At 38.7% G+C, this 17,887-nt stretch overlaps 1 protein-coding gene across 1 annotated transcript in view; it reads left to right on the top strand.

Moving 5' to 3' along the window:
- Positions 1 to 17,887, top strand: part of LRP1B (LDL receptor related protein 1B) — a 1,288,869-nt gene that overhangs the window by 1,038,883 nt on the left and 232,099 nt on the right. The window contains exons 54-57 of the mRNA XM_045032831.1: positions 1,750 to 1,878; positions 3,011 to 3,133; positions 12,758 to 12,898; positions 15,541 to 15,728. Of these exons, the coding sequence (XP_044888766.1) occupies positions 1,750 to 1,878; positions 3,011 to 3,133; positions 12,758 to 12,898; positions 15,541 to 15,728 (581 nt within the window). The remainder of the gene's footprint in view (positions 1 to 1,749; positions 1,879 to 3,010; positions 3,134 to 12,757; positions 12,899 to 15,540; positions 15,729 to 17,887) is intronic.

Below are 17,887 nucleotides of genomic sequence, written 5' to 3'. Positions count from 1 at the left end.
GCTGTTTCCTGCTGCTGTTCTCTTTTAATTTCACTAAATACTGGCTTTTCCATATTTAGTCAAACCACAGCATCTTTCTGAATCTTAGTATCTTTTTGAAAATCCATAGCTCTTCATATCTTATCTGTTTTGGGGAATCAGATATGTCCCTTGTATTCTAGAGTGCAATTAAGTAGAGAATCCCTTGTGTATGGGACTCAATTGCATCTGCTACCATCACAATTACTATAAAGAGAGGGATCTGGTGTGATATCTGTTTAATAAGCAAGATTTCCCTCTCTCTTTCTCTCCCCTGCTTCGCCGCCCCCCTTTCCTCCACCCCCATCCCCACCGCAACAAGTTTAGCGGAGGCAGTGTCAAGTGAGAAGGCACGTACTTCAGACATATCTGCTATGGTACATTGTCAAAACCTAAGAGACTTCATGGCCTGAGGCTCAATAGGCTGCATGCCCACTAAATACACAACTTAAAGTAAAAAATAGGAAAAGTGGGAAAAAAAAGGAGGACCAAACAAATCAATAAAGGCCACCACTCCCTTTTTAAGTTGTTCAAGTGTTACATCTCTTCCTTATCTATGACTTAGCATTGGTCATAGATCCCTTTATGGATAAAAGCTCTATCACAGAATTAGCTGGCATCTCTGAAGATTACTTAAAGCTAAAATATTGTGGAGTGGGAGACAAGGCACTATTTCATCTTAGGAGCAGGAGACAAATACTTTCCAGGTGGAACAGGGCTGTCAGAAAGCATTTGGGTTTCCGAGTTCTCTGAAACATTTGAAGTTTATCTATCTCTAACATAACATAATTTAACTTCAGAAATGTTTGAAATTCCAGTCCAATAAAAGCAATGTAAGTTGTTTTCATCTTGGTTAAAATAATGAAAATGAATCATAAAATAAATTCCTTGAATTCATTTAACTTTTGTAGTAAGCGTTCAAAGGCGTGAATGGAAATCTACTTTCTCTTCTTAATATATGCCAATTTGCTATACCTGAGAAGAGACATAATAATGATGGATTACATAAAAGCAATCCCTTAAAAAATTCTTTAAGTACCAAAGGATAAATAAAAATCTGTTCTAGAGGAAAGTCTGTTTTAAAACAAAGATGAAAAAGCCAACCTTAAGCAATGAAAAATTATTTTCTTTATGCTGGTAAAAGTTTTATAAAGTGCTAAAGATAAAGAACTTTCCAGGAAAAAGAAGTACATCAGTTGAAACTGTTGGGATTCTTCTTACCTCGCATTCACTGTTAAATGCTGGGCATTTGGGCCCTGATTTGGGGCCTGAGCATGCATTTGGGGCCTGATCCTGAACTGCCATGGAAGTTGACAGTGATGAGCAGAGCTGAGGGTTGTTAGCACCTCTCAGGATCAGGATCCTTATCCAATAAATCTAAATACATAATAGTTGCCTAAAACATCTGTCTATGCTTTCTAAAATTGTTCTACTAAATACATTACATGAAGTATAGTAAGATAGCTTGCCTCTTTCATTTATGAAAGAGGTGAATGAAAGCGTGAATAGTGTGCAAGTATATAGAAGGAAGGGTAGATATTCAAACCTTTAATTTAGAATACAATCCTAATCTGAATTTTTAGAGTACTGTACAGAGGAAAATCTGTTATTTTCAGCTTTCTTTTAAAGGAAAAGAAAAAAAACCCCTCTCTCCTATAACTATTATTTATAAACCTCACAAAAATTATTTAATTGGGATTTAGCAACACTAATCGGTATAATTTTTTTCAGGATCGGTAACCTGTGCTGCAGACACATTCAGTTGCCTAGGTTCCCATGCCTGTGTCCCTCAACACTGGCTTTGTGATGGTGAAAGGGACTGTCCTAATGGAAGTGATGAACTCTCTACAGCAGGCTGTGGTATGGGATTTTTGTGCTTAAACTTATACATTTAAAACAATATTTTGACTTTTTTTCTCTGTTCATGGTACTTGTTTGTGTCTTTTATTTCCTGCTGTGGGCCTTCTACCCATTACCAGATGGAGTATTTGGCTGCATGGTGCAACATATGAAATACTGTAAACCATCAGTGAGTAGAGATTCGTCAGTCATAGACTGGGGGCCAGATCCCCAGCTTAATTAAATCAGCATAGCTCCATTGACTTCAGTGAAGATATATTGATTGACACTAACTGAGGATCTAGTCCACTATATGTAGCGCATTGTATATGTTTCAAGTATTTGTTCCTTTTTTTCACATTAGACAAAAGTGGAAGCTTTATTATTGATTATGCATTTTACATGCTTTTAGCAAGAAAAAAGTATATTTTTGAAATCACAAAAATTAGCTGTTTTCATAGAGGAGTAAGAGACAATTGTATCTATAATTTAGTCATGTTAATTATTCTCATCTCTACTTCTGGTACTTTATAATGTGCTGCTTCCCCATCTTTTGTTCTTGGTATCCACTTTCTTTTATGTAGCTATATGTGTTATAATCCGATTAAGGACGTCTGGGGTTTGGTCAGTAATTTAGGTGGGTTTGTATTTTATCTGTATTTGCTTAACTAAACTAGTTTATAAGTTTGAAAATGTTCAGATAATTTTCTCTTAGTTGACTATGTATCCATTATTGCATGAGGTCTGGGGTGGGTTATTCTCCAGAGAGTTACAGAGACATTTACAGAGCTGTCATTCAGAAGTAGTGTAACCAGGAGGAGTTCTTTGCAGAACATCCTTCCCCAAATGAGGCAGTGCTGGGTGTTACCAAGTGCCCCCGCTCTGTTGGTGTTTTTTCTTGTTTTGATTATTTTTTTAATTACATTTGAATCTTTGAATCAACTTTTGTATTCCTTATTTTGGGGGCAAGTAGCACCTTCTGGTATCGTATGCTACTTGGTGTATGCCTGACAAAGTGCGTGATTATTTGTTGTGAATCAGTCATTGAGCACCAGTTAATTTACTTCACTTGTTTTTCTAATAAGTAAAGTATCTGTAGGTCTTGTTGTTCTGTGTGTTCCTTATTTTTTCTTATGTGCTGTTTTTTCCTCAGCTCCTAATAACACTTGTGATGAGAACTCTTTCACATGCCGTAATAAAGTCTGCATTCCCAAACAGTTTGTATGTGATCACGATGATGACTGTGGAGATGGATCTGATGAGTCATTGGAATGTGGCAAGTATAATTTAAAAAGCAGTTAACAATGAGAAAAATCTCAGTCTGAATAATAGGACAGAAATTTTTATTCCCTATAGGGAATGAAGACCAGAATTTGTAGAAGATTTAATATTCTAATTTACTGTTGAATGAGATAATTGTTCATTTTCTAAATTTGTTGTAATATTTGTTTGTAATCTAATGATGTTCCTGCTGAGCACAATTTTGTGCATACTTATTTGGGGCTAAAGCTATATAAATTTTTAGCTGACTCTTTTAAAAAAATAAGAGTTAATAATAGAGTTAATATATAAAGTAAATACATTATCAGTAATCTATATATGTTCATACTGCCAGACTGTGCCATAGTAAGCAGTATATACATACCGTATCTGACTGGCTGACCTCACCATTCTGCATCAAGAAGTTCTTGGTACAGGAGAAAATCTGTCATACAGCCCCTGTTCAAAACTATGCCAGTGTGTTTATCTGCAATAGTCTTAGGCTTAATTTTCAGTATGTTGGGTACACGTATATGTGCATCCACCACATATGTATGCAGAACTCGGGAATTTGTGAGTGCTTAGTAATGTGCATGCAAAAAACAAGTAGATATGTGTGCACAAAATGTCCAAACCCAATCTATTGATAATCTGGACCAGTATGTAGACAAAAGCTAAAATGCCTTGTGTGTGCATGCTTTCTCGCTTTATGTGAATGTGAGCATGGATGCACGTGTGAGCACAGTTAGAGATGATCCATGTATGGCTTCTAAAATAATGAGGTTTCTAAAACATGAGGTTGCTATCTATATTAGGCATTGCTAAAGTTCCTATCATCTATGGCTTGTACATGGGTAACTGAAATATATATGAACATCAAGGGATTTTAAGAGTGAAGCATATGTGATTTTTTTTATGTTAGCAGAAGCCTTATGTATGCTTATCATAATTTCCTTATGTTGTAGTGTTAAATCTGTTATACGATTAAGCATTGTGGGGAGGTAATGTGAAAATAGTGTTCCAGATAAACACTTATTTTTCTCTTTGTTCCTCCAGTGCAGTCCAGTCATTTGGAAGTACTTTCTCCCTGCCATTAGATGGAAATAGAGCATTTGAATCTGTACCTAAGGGCCTTGCCCTCTCAGAATCCTCTGGTGTTTTTGCAGCAAAGAATCCTGTGGCACCTTATAGACTAACAGACGTTTTGCAGCATGAGCTTTCGTGGGTGAATACCCACTTCTTCACTTGCATCCGAAGAAGTGGGTATTCACCCACGAAAGCTCATGCTGCAAAACGTCTGTTAGTCTATAAGGTGCCACAGGATTCTTTGCTGCTTTTACAGAACCAGACTAACACGGCTACCCCTCTGATACTCTGGTGTTTTTGTATCCTGCAAGTGAAACAACTACCAAGCTGGTTAATTTGTCCTAGGAATGGGAAGGTTTCATCCACATCACCAAGACTAAATGGGCATTGGAGAAAAGTTGCCCACTCCCAAATGCACCGTACCATTCATTGTAAGAGGCAGCACGAGAGCTGCTTCCTTGGTGAAACGGGGAGGAATGGGGCAACCAAATCAGCCCTGCTCCTGCCACAGTCAGCTCAAGCACCTCAATACCTCAGAGGCAGCAGCCATAACAGAATGACAACCAGTGCACCTGCTTTATCGTCCTTTGATGCCAGCTCCTCCTCTTCTGTGGTGGGTCCCATGACATCTCGGAGGGAACACTGTGTGGACTTTCTTTACTGTCAGCAGTGTTCATATGCCACAAGCTTTTGCGGGAAGTATTTGTACCATCACAGGGGGCATTTCCCTTCTTTTGTAGAACCTATTCCCAACATCACAGGTATCACGTGGTCCTCTCTTCCTAGACACATCATTGTTCTTTATCCATGCCCTGCAAACTATAGAAGAACAGCATTTGAGCTGGAAATTTTCAAATTCCTTTACTCTGCATATCAGCCTTATAGGGCAAGGTGTCACAGTTGATACAAGAGAAGACTACTCTCTCTGCTTAGAGGAACTCAGAATCCATGTTCAAATCAATAATCTTGATGGTCTTCCAATCCTAGAGCAGTTGGGGCATAAATTAAGAAAGGTGGAATGTCACACTGACCAAGGTTTGCTTGGGGGCAACCTTCACAATCTGAAGAGATGATTCACAAACTTCAGAACAAGGTTCAACTTCTTCTTGAGGCCCATTATTTGTTAATATTTATTTATTCTATTGCTTATATAGCATCAGAGATGTGCATGGTGTTTTACAGTACAGACCCATATGGACTGGCTGCTTCAAATGACTTACATGGTAAGATGAGAACAATAGGAGAAGATAACAATAAAGACAGGAAAGAGTCCTATGGCACCTTATAGACTAACAGACGTATTGGAGCATGAGCTTTTGTAGGTGAATATCCACTTCGTCGGATGCAGGGGCAACAATGAGGATTCCCATCAAATCTTACAATGGACCTGTCTTCAAGCTTTTAAATTATTTGTCAAGTGCCAATATGTTTATGATAGAAACAGGTAACGGTATAGGGGCAGTTTCTTTCCCCCAGTTCCAAAGGGGGGATGTAGTGCAAAGGGATCTGGAATCTGGCTGTAGCTGACATTTCAGGAATTCCACTAAACGCAGCAAAGTGATTAGAGTACTGTTGTTTATATATTTAGTAAATATGTATTTCTTTAAAGATATCATCATTGTAGGATTCCTACTCTCAAGGGTCTCATGGGGGTCTCAAGTTTTTTAGCTCTCTGAGGTACCTGTAAGTCATCCTTGGTGTTCAATCAGTTGAGTATGCTCCGACTATATGCACTCCCATGTGCTTGAAAATTCTAGATCCTGCCTGAGCACAATCAGAGAATAGCTCCCAGAAGCCAGTGCCCAGTCTAAATGTTCTTTAGACAGATGACAGATATACTCTATCTATTGTTCTGGTTTCCAGCCAGTTCATAATAAAGATTTCGGTGTGTGTTTACTCCGTTATTCAACCATTTGGCTTCTGTGTTCCCAAAATGTCAATCTTTTCAGCATTTCACTTCTTTTCTTATTTCTGAAGGAGCATCTTGCTTGAAGGCATTATTTCAATCCAGGAGAACTTTAAAAGCTTTCTGTGCACTTTACATGAATTTATATATTATTATTTTTTTTATTCCAATTCTATCTGCCATCCAGATTGGCATCGTAAACCAGTCCTGATATATTTTATGAAGCTTTGGCACCTTGAAGATGTTCCATGGCACTTCAAGGCTGTATTAAGGGATGACTTGAGAAGTCATTCTGTGCAACACTTTAGAATTACTTATTGTCACCACTTTGAGGTTCAAAGAGCTGCTGATACTCTAAGTTTATTTGCATTGGATGCTCTGAGGAGCTAAGTAAGATGGACAAAAATATATTCAAGATTACCAGTGAACACGTGTTTTAAAACTGTGCCTACAGATGTTTTGAAATAATGGCAATGGCCACTTTAGAAACTCATGATACACTCTGCCCTATAAATCTAGTGGAGAAGAAAATCTAGGTGCCAATTCATCAAAAATATGTGTGCTCATGCACCAATATGTGTGGGTGCCACAACCATGGCAATTATAGTTACTAGCCCCAGTGTGCCGGACAGACTGGGTTTTGACAATAAGTTGTGCAGATTCACTGGAGAGGCTTAGCACCACAGGTGCAGTGCCAGTGATCAGGGGAATCAATTTACCAAATAGGCTCAACATTAATTGTCATTAAAAGTCAGGAGGGCCTTCACATGGCAAGGAATGGTGCTAGTGTTGTAGATATGCTCAGCACTATTGCACTGAGAAGGCACCATGCCAGCAGAGTCCAGGTCCAGAACAACTTGTCACTGTATCTTGGGAGTCTTATACTTCAGGAATGTCATACCTTTCAGCGATTTGGCACTGTATGTAGGGTGCTTTCCAAGAGCATCCCTAGTTTATGGGACATGGAGAGCCACTGGTGAACAATGCTGCCTGGCATCTAAAAGAGAATTTGCACACTGGTGCAGTCTACTCCATTGACATAGGTCTGAACCGATTTTTTTATGAGCAGTCCATAGCTAGTAGAGGCAAAGTTTCTAAACAAATGGAGGATGCCAGCTTAGATGCAGGCAAACACTATGGTAATGAAACACAGAGACTCCTAAACCTCAAAATACCTGAAGCTAATGACATTTTTGCACAATATATGTATAGGTTAAAATGACCTTTTATTATCTGTTACCTACTTTGGACAATTTAACAGGTAGTTTAACACAAAACAGTTAATTTTCATCATGAAGTTACACTGTGTTTGCAGCATCCACCATCAGTTCATTCCAATGGCCAATGGTTCCTCTGCCAAGGAAAAACAATGTCTTGCCAAACTCCTTAAGCAATACAAGTACTAAATTGTGGACTCAGTCCTTCATTATTTGTCCCAAAACAGGGCAAAGCCCTAGGTCTTTGTCACCAGAGAGAGAGAGAAGAATGCCAGATGTCTCGGGATAGTCTAGAGGCAGTGCAGCATCACTCACAGATGATTTACTTTTGGATTTCGGGTCAGGAAATCCTCTATTTTCTATTTCCTCCCCCCAGTTCTATTGATCCAGAAGAGTATTATGAAAGTCAGACAGGATGGAGTTTAGATATTGATAATAGCTCTGGCCTGGGCTCAATAGTTTTAGTTCTTCTCCTGGAAATGACTTTGGGCCTTTAAGTCTTCTGAAACTGCCAGATCTCTTGACACAGGTTCAGGACAAGATTTTTGTACTAATTCTGAATTTTCTATCTGACAGCTTGGCTTCTTGATTTCTGGAAGCATTAGATCTACAGTGGTTTACTGTAGTTTAAAATATCCAGTTGGAAAATCTGATGCTTTTGACCAGAGAAACATACTTAATGAGGTGGAAAACTTTTTCCATCTGGGAAGATCAAAAGGGGGAAGATCTGAAACATCCCTTGAGCCCTATTTTATTTGGATGCAACTGCAACAATAAAAAAAATTGTTTCAGTCTGTCAGGATCCACTTGGCTATCTCAGTTTTCCACCCTCAGACATATGAGTTGACCTTTTTTTCACTCACCAGACAGTAACCACATTTCTGAAAGGCTAGTTTCACATGTTCCTTCCATTGTTTTGAAATGCGACCACTATGGCATTTGAATTTTGTCCACAGGAAGCTACAGTGTCTTATAAGCCTTTGCCAGACTGCACTCTTTGCATTTCTCAGTTAAAATGGCACTCCTAAAAGCAATAACATCAACCCAGATGTTCACCAACCTGAGGGCTGAATCTCCTTATACCATATTTAGGGCTGCAAGTTTGTCATGATACACCTCTACCCCGATATAACTTGACCCAATATAACATGAATTTGGATCTAACATGGTAAAGCAGTGCTCCGGGGGGGCGAGGCTGCACACTCCGGCAGATCAAAGCAAGTTCAATATAACGCGGTTTCACCTATAATTCGGTAAGATTTTTTGGCTCCCGAGGACAGCGTTATATCGAGGTAGAGGTGTACTATGACTTCTGTGACTTCAAATTTGAGGGAAAGGACACTGACCACCTTCAGCAGTGCCCTCTGCCCAGCAATGCAACCATAGTAATGGCCCAATAAGGAGTGGCAACTGAGGGCAGATGGCTGGAGAGTGAATCCATCCCACCCTCACTCCGCAGCAATGTCACCTGTCCTGAAGAATTGCTCCTTGTTCTCCACTCTAGTGTTGCAACCCGGGTGTAAGGAGTCACAGTGCCTCTCAGGTTTGGCCTGACCAATCCTCAGTGATGATGAAAGTCTGGGCCAAACCTGAATGGCATTGCAACCCTGTGCACCAGGCAGCAAATGCTACTCACTCAAATTTGGTCACACAAAAAGTGTCTCAGTATGATATATACCGTGGCTTTACACACCATTTCCCCCTAAACCCATGACTTTTACTAAATTTACCGTGCCTGCTTTGTATTTCTTATTTTAAAAAATGCTGTGACAAATCTGCAGCCCTAACTGTCTTCCATAGGGATAAAATGTCTAGTACATCTTGTCTAGAATGGTCTATGATTTCCATCTGAATTAGTTCATTAACCAGCCTGCAATTTTCCTAATTACTCCCAACAGGGAAGGTCAGGATCCATATTGTAGACATCTAGAGGTCTTAAATTATTTCTGTATAGGATCAAGCCTAATTGCAGGTTCCCCAGACTTTTAATGACACATGTGTCAGTCCAACTCAGCTAAATAACCATGATTGTTAATTACTTGACATCCACCAACAGATATCCAAACACTCTTACTTAGCCCTAATGCAGCTTCCACAGCATGCCTTTGCACAGAGTCCATCACTGATATATGCAAAGCTGCTACCTTGAACTCTGTATACAATGTTATGTAGCATTGCTCCCTCGGGTTGCCCTCTAATCTGATTACCAATTCAGGAGAAAAAAATTTAAGTCACTTTAAACTACTCCTCCTCAGACCCATCTCCTGGAGGGTTACTTCTCCTTTTTAATCTCCAAAGAGTAGATATCCAAATGAGCAATTCTCAAAATGAGAAAAAAAGATTACTTACTGTAGTAACTGTAGTTCTTCCTGTATTATTGTTGATATGTGTCCACACTCCAAGACCGCCTTTCCTTCTTCTCTGGAATTTGTCAGAGAGGAGTTTCTCGGTTGAAGGATATGAAGGATAATTATGGCTACTCTTCCTTTTGTGCCTTTACAATCTTATTCAAGCAAAGGGAGAGTAAATGGCCAGAATGGACATTGTTTTTAAGACGATTCCAAGTTTGCATGTCCAGTGTGCATTGGTTTCAAGTGTAGGAACTGTGGCAAGTTACCATTTTTCCCCCAAAGCTCCCATCTATATTGCTGCAGTACTACACACTAGGGCACGTCAAATTGCCATGCTGGGAACAATGAGACTGTATTTAGGAGCTCATACTGTATAATAAGGTTCAGTGCTGACAGGCACAGCCTCATAACACACGTTGGGACTCACTGGCAACAAGTGCTCACACCACTCCAAATGGGATGTATTAGCAGGAGTGTTGTAAGCAAGACACAAGAAGTAATTCTTTGGCTCTGCTCCATGCTGATTAGGTCTCAGCTGTGTACAGTTCTGGGCATCACACCTTGGGAAAGATATGGACAAATTGGAGAAAGTCTAGAGGAGAGCAACAAAAATGATTAAAGGTTTAGACTGGAGAAGAGAAGACTGATGGGCAACAGGATAACAGCCTTTAAGTATGTAAAAGGTTATTTAAATTGTTCTCCTAACCACTGACGACAGAACAAGAATGGGCTTAAATTGCAGCAAAGGAGATTTAGGTTAGACATTGGGAAAAACTTCCTAGTTAAGAACTGGAACAAATTATCTAGTGAGGTTGTGGAATCTCCAGCATTTGGAGGTTTATAAGAACAGGTTAGACAAATATCTGTCAAGGATGATCTAGATAATATGTAGTCCTGCTTCCCTGCAAGGAACTGGACTAGATGACTAGCAAGGTGCATTGCATGCCTACATTTCTATGATTTCTATTATGTATAGTAACAGACTCAACTAGCCATGGCCGACAGTATAGCCAGAGCAGGTCAGCCTCTGCCTGCCAACCCAACTAAGGTACCCAGCAACAAAGAAATTCTTGATCTAGAACCCAGTTTACCATGAAAACCCATCTCAATTTATTGCTTATATCCTGCCTGTTGGCATTAAAAGATGAAACTTATTCAGAAAAGGTAATGTTGCAGTCAAGGCACTTCACCCACTTTAGAATCAGAGGGAAAAAAACTTTTCTTCTTGGTGTACCTCAATGCCAAGATAGTAGACATCCTGATTGTTTCCTGAGTTTGTTTAGATAAGAGTCTATATTTCACTGAAGCTGTAATTTGAACAATTTGCTTTATTTATAGTTAGTCTATCATTTCTAGTTAAGTGATATTCAGATATGCTGGAAATCTTCAAGGAAATTAACAAAATTAGGCCAATGCTCAGATGATATAGTCCTCTTTTGCATCTGAATTTGGGTTTAAATTCTCTTAATATTTTTACTATTCTATTAGTCTTTGATAATTCTTTCAATATGAATTATGTTCCATTTTATAATCCTAAATTATTCTTTCAAGGCTTATTCTTAGTGATTTATTTATTTGTCCATAAGAATATGGGAATTTCAGACTCTGTTGTGATGAGATGTCTCCAAGAGAGTATGCAGAGAAATGCTTTGTTCTCCATGAGATCCTCCAAAAAAGAAAAGGAGCATGTGTGTTAACCATTTCAATTTAACTAGAGTAACTGACTGGGGAAGCTTGTTTAGAAATATGAAAGAAGATCCAATTTCAGTTCCACATTTCTTCAAAGCCTGTTCAACCAGATTATAGGAGCACCATAGAAAAAGCATCCTGTGTGTCAGATCTAGATTGACCTGGTTTTAACTGCATGTCTTTGCCAGACACTACAGATGGGAAGTGGAAGCTTTCGCTGAGACAGCCATTGACACAAAGGTGTCTCAGGTGTAGCTGAGGCCTGGCCTGACACGAGTAATTAATACATGAAGGGAGGTTTCATTTTTTTTTTAAAGATAGAATTAAGGACAGTCCATTTTAAAAAAAAGTTACAGCTTTATGAAGTTTCCCTGTTGAGTTATTCTGGCTTCTCTAGTGATTATTACAAGTTAGATACACGATAATTATGTTTTATGGTTCCAGTAGTACATTAACGCCATTCAAAGTGTCAACAGAGGATACTGAGAGAATAAAGCTCTTGGATACAGAGGGATGTCTTATCTCAGAAGGTCAAGTACTCTGATTCCATCTGCTGGCAGGGAAGAGCTATACCCACGTAGAATAACTAAAGGAAAGTTAGCTGATATTATATTTCTCCTTCTGCTAATGCTCATGTAAGATTTGTGCAGATGAAGCAAAGCTTCAAAAACAACCATCACTTGGATTTGCTGGTCAGAAAGAGCAAGTCATATTTTTAGAGCTTTAAAAATTTTATTTTTTTCTGGAAAAATTTGTTGGAATGTGAACATTCACAAAGGCAGGAAAAACAGCTGCAGGTCAGTTTTGACTTTATTTTTACTCCCATGCATAGCTTAATATTTTCATGAGTATGCATGCACTCTGAACATAAAATGTTTTTTTTTTTCTCCAATGAAACATGCTTTGTACAAAAACGGAAAAATTCTGCTACTTGGGAAAAGAACATGAATTTCATCCATTTGATTTGGTTTCTTGCAGCAAAATGGTGATTTTTCCACCTAAAAAACCCTGACTTTTATGTTTTAGAATTGTGAGGGAAGAAAATTTTTATTTCACTTTTGAGTTTTTGCCATTTGTAGATTTTTCTTATTAAACTCTGGCAGAAACTCCCTTCTGTTGTCCTTTTTGATGTTTCTGGCAGAAATCTATTTGAGCATCTCAGAAAACAATCTCATGCAGCTTCCAGAGCTGCCTTGAAGATTTGGGTTTTTTTTAAGGAGTCTGTCTTTTGAGATGCACACGTATATGCATATTTATCTTTCTGTATCTCTCTCTATAGAGATAGAGAGAGATACATGTGTTTACTTGTATAGACTCTGTTATGAAATTATGTGAAAATATATGCATATGCGAAGTATGAAGCAGTAAAGCTTTGATTACTCTGTTTCTAGGGTATCGTCACTGTAATTCTGGAGAATTCAGTTGTGCTGATGGAAGGTGTCTCTCAAATTCTCAGTGGCAATGTGATGGGGACTTTGACTGCCCAGATCATTCTGATGAAGCTCCTATAAACATAAAATGCAAAAGTTCAGGTTCATATTTATTTATTTTTAAATCACATATATGTATTTTCCAAACAACCTTAATTTAGAATTGTAGATAGAAAGACTATAATCCTAATAACTGTATGGTACAGTCCTGTCTCTTTAATGCTTCATTCATCCTGTGAGGAGGATGCAGTTGTAATTTGTCAGTCCTGCACAGCCAAGAATTCTGTAGTTGATTGGTCTCAACTGATAAAATAAAGGTAGCCACACTAGATGGTTTAGGGTAGCTTGTAGTTTGTTTACATATGTGTTTCCAGCTAGTATAGACTAGACAATACCTCTGTATTAGGTGACTGAAGGATATCTAATGTAACCACATTTTCTAAAAGAGCTCCAGTGGTGATCCTGGCAATTACAGGCAGGAAAGCTTAACTTCAGTACAGGCTGATAATTTTATCCTTTACTATAGTTAAGTTTATCAGACATAATATCTTGAGGAAGAGTCAGCATGGCTTTTGTAAAGGGAAATCATGCCTCACCAATCTATTAGAATTCTGTGAGGGGGTCAACAAACATGTAGACAAGGGTGATACAGTCAATATAGTGTACTTGAACTTTCAGAAAGCCTTTGACAAGGTTCCTCACCAAAGGCTCTTAAGCAAAGTAAGGACTCATGGGATAAGAAAGAAGTCCTCTCATGGATCAGTAACTGGTTAAAAGATAGGAAGCAAAGGGTAGGAATAAATGGTCAGTTTTCACAATGGAAAGAGGTAAATATAAGGGTCCCACACAAATCTGTATTGGGACCTGTGCTGTTCAACATATTCACAAATGATCTGGAAAGGAGGTGAACAGTGAGGAGGTAAAATTTGCAGATGATAAAAAATTATTCAAGTTAGTTAAGTACAAAGATGACTGCAAAAAGTAATAATGAGATCTCACTAAACTGAGTGACTGGGTAATAAAATGACAGATGAAATTCTATGTTGATAAGTGAAAAGTGTGCACACTGGAAAAAATAATCCCAATTATACATATAAAATGATGAGGTCTAAATTATCTGTTACCACTGAAGAAAGAGATCTTGCAGTCATCATGTACAGTTCTCTGAAAACATCTGCTCAGTGTGCAGCAACAGTCCAAAATGTTAGGAATTGTTAGGAAAGAGATAGAGAATATCATAATGCCACTATATAAAGACATGGTACGCCCACACCTTGAATGTTGCATGCAGTTTTAATCATCCCTTCTCAAAAAGATATATTAGAATTGGAAAAAGTACAGAGAAGGGCAAGCGCAAATAAATAGGTGTAAGCTATGTGAGCTTCTATGTGAGAAGAGATTAAAAGGACTGAGACTGCTCAGTTTTGAAGAGAGATGACTAAGGGGGATAATATACAGGTCTATAAAATCATGAATGGTGTAAAGAAGTGAATAAGGCAGTGTATTTTACCCCTTCACATAACACAAGAATTAGGGGTCACCCAATGAAATTAACAGGTTGCAGGTTTAAAATAAACATAAGGAAGTACTTCTTCATACAATGCATAGTCAGCCCATTGTGAGGGGATGTCGTGAAGGGCAAAAGTATAATTGGGTTAAAAAATAATTAGATAAATTCATGGAAGATAGCCATGATGGTCAGGGATGCAACACCATGCTCTTGGTGTCTCAAACCTCTGACTGCCAGAATCTAGGACTGGATGACAGGGAATGGATCACTCAGTAATCGCCCTCTTCTGCTCATTCCTTCTGATGCATCTGGCACTGGCCACTGCTGGACGTGGTGCCAAGCTAGATGGACCATTGGTCTGACCCAATATGGCCATTCTTAAGTTCTTTAGTTCAATATGTATTACTTTTTAAAGTCATATGACTTGGATGATAGTGACGAATCTTATTAGTGCCCCCTATATGCCTGTCAGTGCCTCCTCAATTTTGTGTACCTGGCATCATAGTTATTTTTCATATTTTCTTAGCTTTTGTGGTACACAGTTAAGTTATCACATGTCTGGATGCTCCTGAATCATCTAATTTTCCTGTTACATTTTCCAAATTAGGATTTAGATAGCTAGTTTTTTGTTTGTTTTTTGGGGGGGCAACCCTATTAGAGGATTTTACTATGACAGTTCTCCATTGCTACCAAAAATAATCTTCAATGTTAGATAGCTCTACAAATTATGATTTTTCCAGTGTTTTTCCCAGAAAACTATATCAAGTGTATGATATTTTTAATATACATAGGACAGCTTTTTTGTCCCCTTGTGCATAGTTTTCAATATACAGTTTATAGCTTTTTCACTGGTGGTCTGCAGAGAGGTGATGCTGCATGATGCTGCTCTTCTCATTATTTCTTGTTAAACAAAACCAAACTGATGGAAGGGGAAGATGAAATGAAGAATAGACAATATGATTAACTTTTTTCTGAAAGGAGTAAACACTTATCTTAATATAGATATCTAAAACTAAAGTAAAATTTACACATATAACTTTTTCATATAAGCAATTACTGTAGTCATGCAAGTAATCTTATGAGATCAGTCACAAACAAGAGAAAATATGGTCCCCACAAATTGGAGTTGGTTCATGAAAAAATATATCAGAGCTGGGTCACACTATGGGAAAAGTATGGGAACCACTGACATACTCTTCATTTGTTTTATTTTATTTTATTTTATTTTTTCCAGAACAGTCATGCAACAGTTCTTTTTTCATTTGCAAAAATGGCACGTGCATTCCTCAAATAGATGTCTGTGACAATAAAGAGGATTGTGGTGATGGATCTGATGAGAGAAACTGCCATATCAATGAATGCTTGAGTAAGAAAGTCAGTGGCTGTTCTCAAGATTGTCAGGATCTTCCTCTTGGGTACAAGGTTGGTAGTCATGGTGTGTAATATAGTATAATATAAGTTCTTAATCCGTAACTATGATTGTTTAAACCACATAACCATGTAGTAGAACTTCAGAATGCAGTACTATCTTTTAAACAAGTAACCTAATCAAAACCATAAACCTATGCAAATCAATATATGAGGTATGCAAATGACCATCAGTTGTGTAAAAAGAAAATGCTTAAATTCAAGTTATAACCAATGGGAAGATGTACATGAAGTAATTTCAACATTTGTTTCTATGTATTTGTAAAAACTAATACCTGAATATTTTACTTGAAAGGTGATGAAAATGTACCTACAATAACAATAGTCCAAAGATACAGCACCTAAAACCTCCCAAACAAATCATGCTGATGTATGAAAAATACAAATGATCTGAGAGTTGCTTATAAGACCATGCCTCCAATAGTAATTAATACAAATGGTAAACTTTTCCCAAGTTGATTGAAATAGTGACTCAGTTAACAAAGAAAAGTTGAACAATGCACTGTTAATGGACAAAATTTCAAAATGTGCCCTCCAGTTGTGTGCATGCAACTTTGCTCATGCATTTTGCTCATTAATAGAATGAAGATGCTGGAGCATATGATGATAAACAATTATATATCTTCCATGTCTCAGACCCATTGGTTAAATGTTGTTTTGGCCCAAATTCCAAGAAATTGTTCACTCTTCCCCTGATGTGGGACTCCACCTGGACCTTTGTACCTTCAGAATGATTGTTTAACATTTGAATGGATTCCCTAATGTTTGTTACCTCTTGTTTTATAATGACAAGCCTGCGGCCTGGTCTACACTATGGGGGGGGTCGAATTAAGGTACGCGACTTCAGCTACGCGAATAGCGTAGCTGAAGTCGAACTACCTTAGTTCGACTGACTTACCCGTCCAGACGCCGCGGGGTCGAACTCTGCGGCTCCAAGGTCGACTCCGCCACCGCTGTTCGCGGTGGTGGAGTTCCGGAGTCGACCGGAGCGCGTGGGGAGTTCGAACTATCGTGTCTTGATTAGACGCGATAGTTCGAACTCCGAGAAGTCGAACTCTCCGCGTCGACCCGCGCGGTAAGTATGGACTTACCCTACCTTATTGAATGAGTTTCATCCCCTTTTCTGTGGATAGTAGGTTCTTTTCTACCTGAATCGGCTCCTGTTGAACTGCAAACTTGGGGCCACTCGTAAGGTAGACTTTGGTTCTGTGAATCAGCTAAGGAATTCTAGAGCACCTCCAACTCCTTCTGGAAAAGAAAATCTGCCATTGAATGGCCAGGCTACTTTTCTGGGTTGGAAGAAGGATCTTCTGTCTATTGTTTTAGTCACAGGAATCATATTCCTGCCACTGTGGCAGACATGGCTACAGAAGTCAAGCAGATTATGTCATATGTGATTTCACACATGAACAAGAGAATGGAGTTCAAAAGTAGAAGACTCTTGGCCACCTGAAAATTCTAATTTTTAACCTCTGGGGATCTGCTAAATACAGGTAGCCGCCTTTCCACAACTTGGGAAGTGCTTGCCACTCCTGTAACAAACCTCCTAACCTATGTCTGAGCTATTGAAGTCCTCAGATCGTGGTTTAAAGACTTCAAGGTGCAGAGAATCCTCCAGCAGGTGACCCATGCCCCATGCTGCAGAGGAATGTGAAACCCCCCCAGGGCCTCTGCCAATCTGCCCTGGAGGAAAATTCCTCCCCAACCCCAAATATGACAATCAGCTAAACCCTGAGCATGTGGGCAAGACTCACCAGCCAGACACCCAGGAAGGAATTCTCTGTAGTAACTCAGATCCCACTCCGTCTAACAACCCATCACAGGCCATTGGGCATATTTACCGCTAATAGTCAAAGATAAATTAATTGCCAAAAATAGGCTATCCCATCATACCATCTCCACCATAAACTTATCAAGCTTAGTCTTGAAGCCAGATATGTCTTTTGCCCCCACTGCTCCCCTTGGAAGACTGTTCCAGAACTTCACTCCTCTGATGGTTAGAAACCTTCTTGTGTTGAGACTATTCTGCTGTATGGTGGGCACTCAAAGTGCATTTTGTATTTTGCCTCAGGAAGTGCATATCCCCAATAGGTGTTCCATATGTCATTTCTTATTGAAAACACCTCAAAAGATGAGAAGCTTGACTTAAACTA

This window comes from Mauremys mutica, chromosome 10 (assembly GCF_020497125.1).
Source record: "Mauremys mutica isolate MM-2020 ecotype Southern chromosome 10, ASM2049712v1, whole genome shotgun sequence".
NCBI lineage: Eukaryota > Metazoa > Chordata > Testudines > Geoemydidae > Mauremys > Mauremys mutica.
The sequence above is the reverse complement of the archived record's forward strand: the minus strand, read 5'-3'. Positions and strand labels throughout refer to the sequence as shown.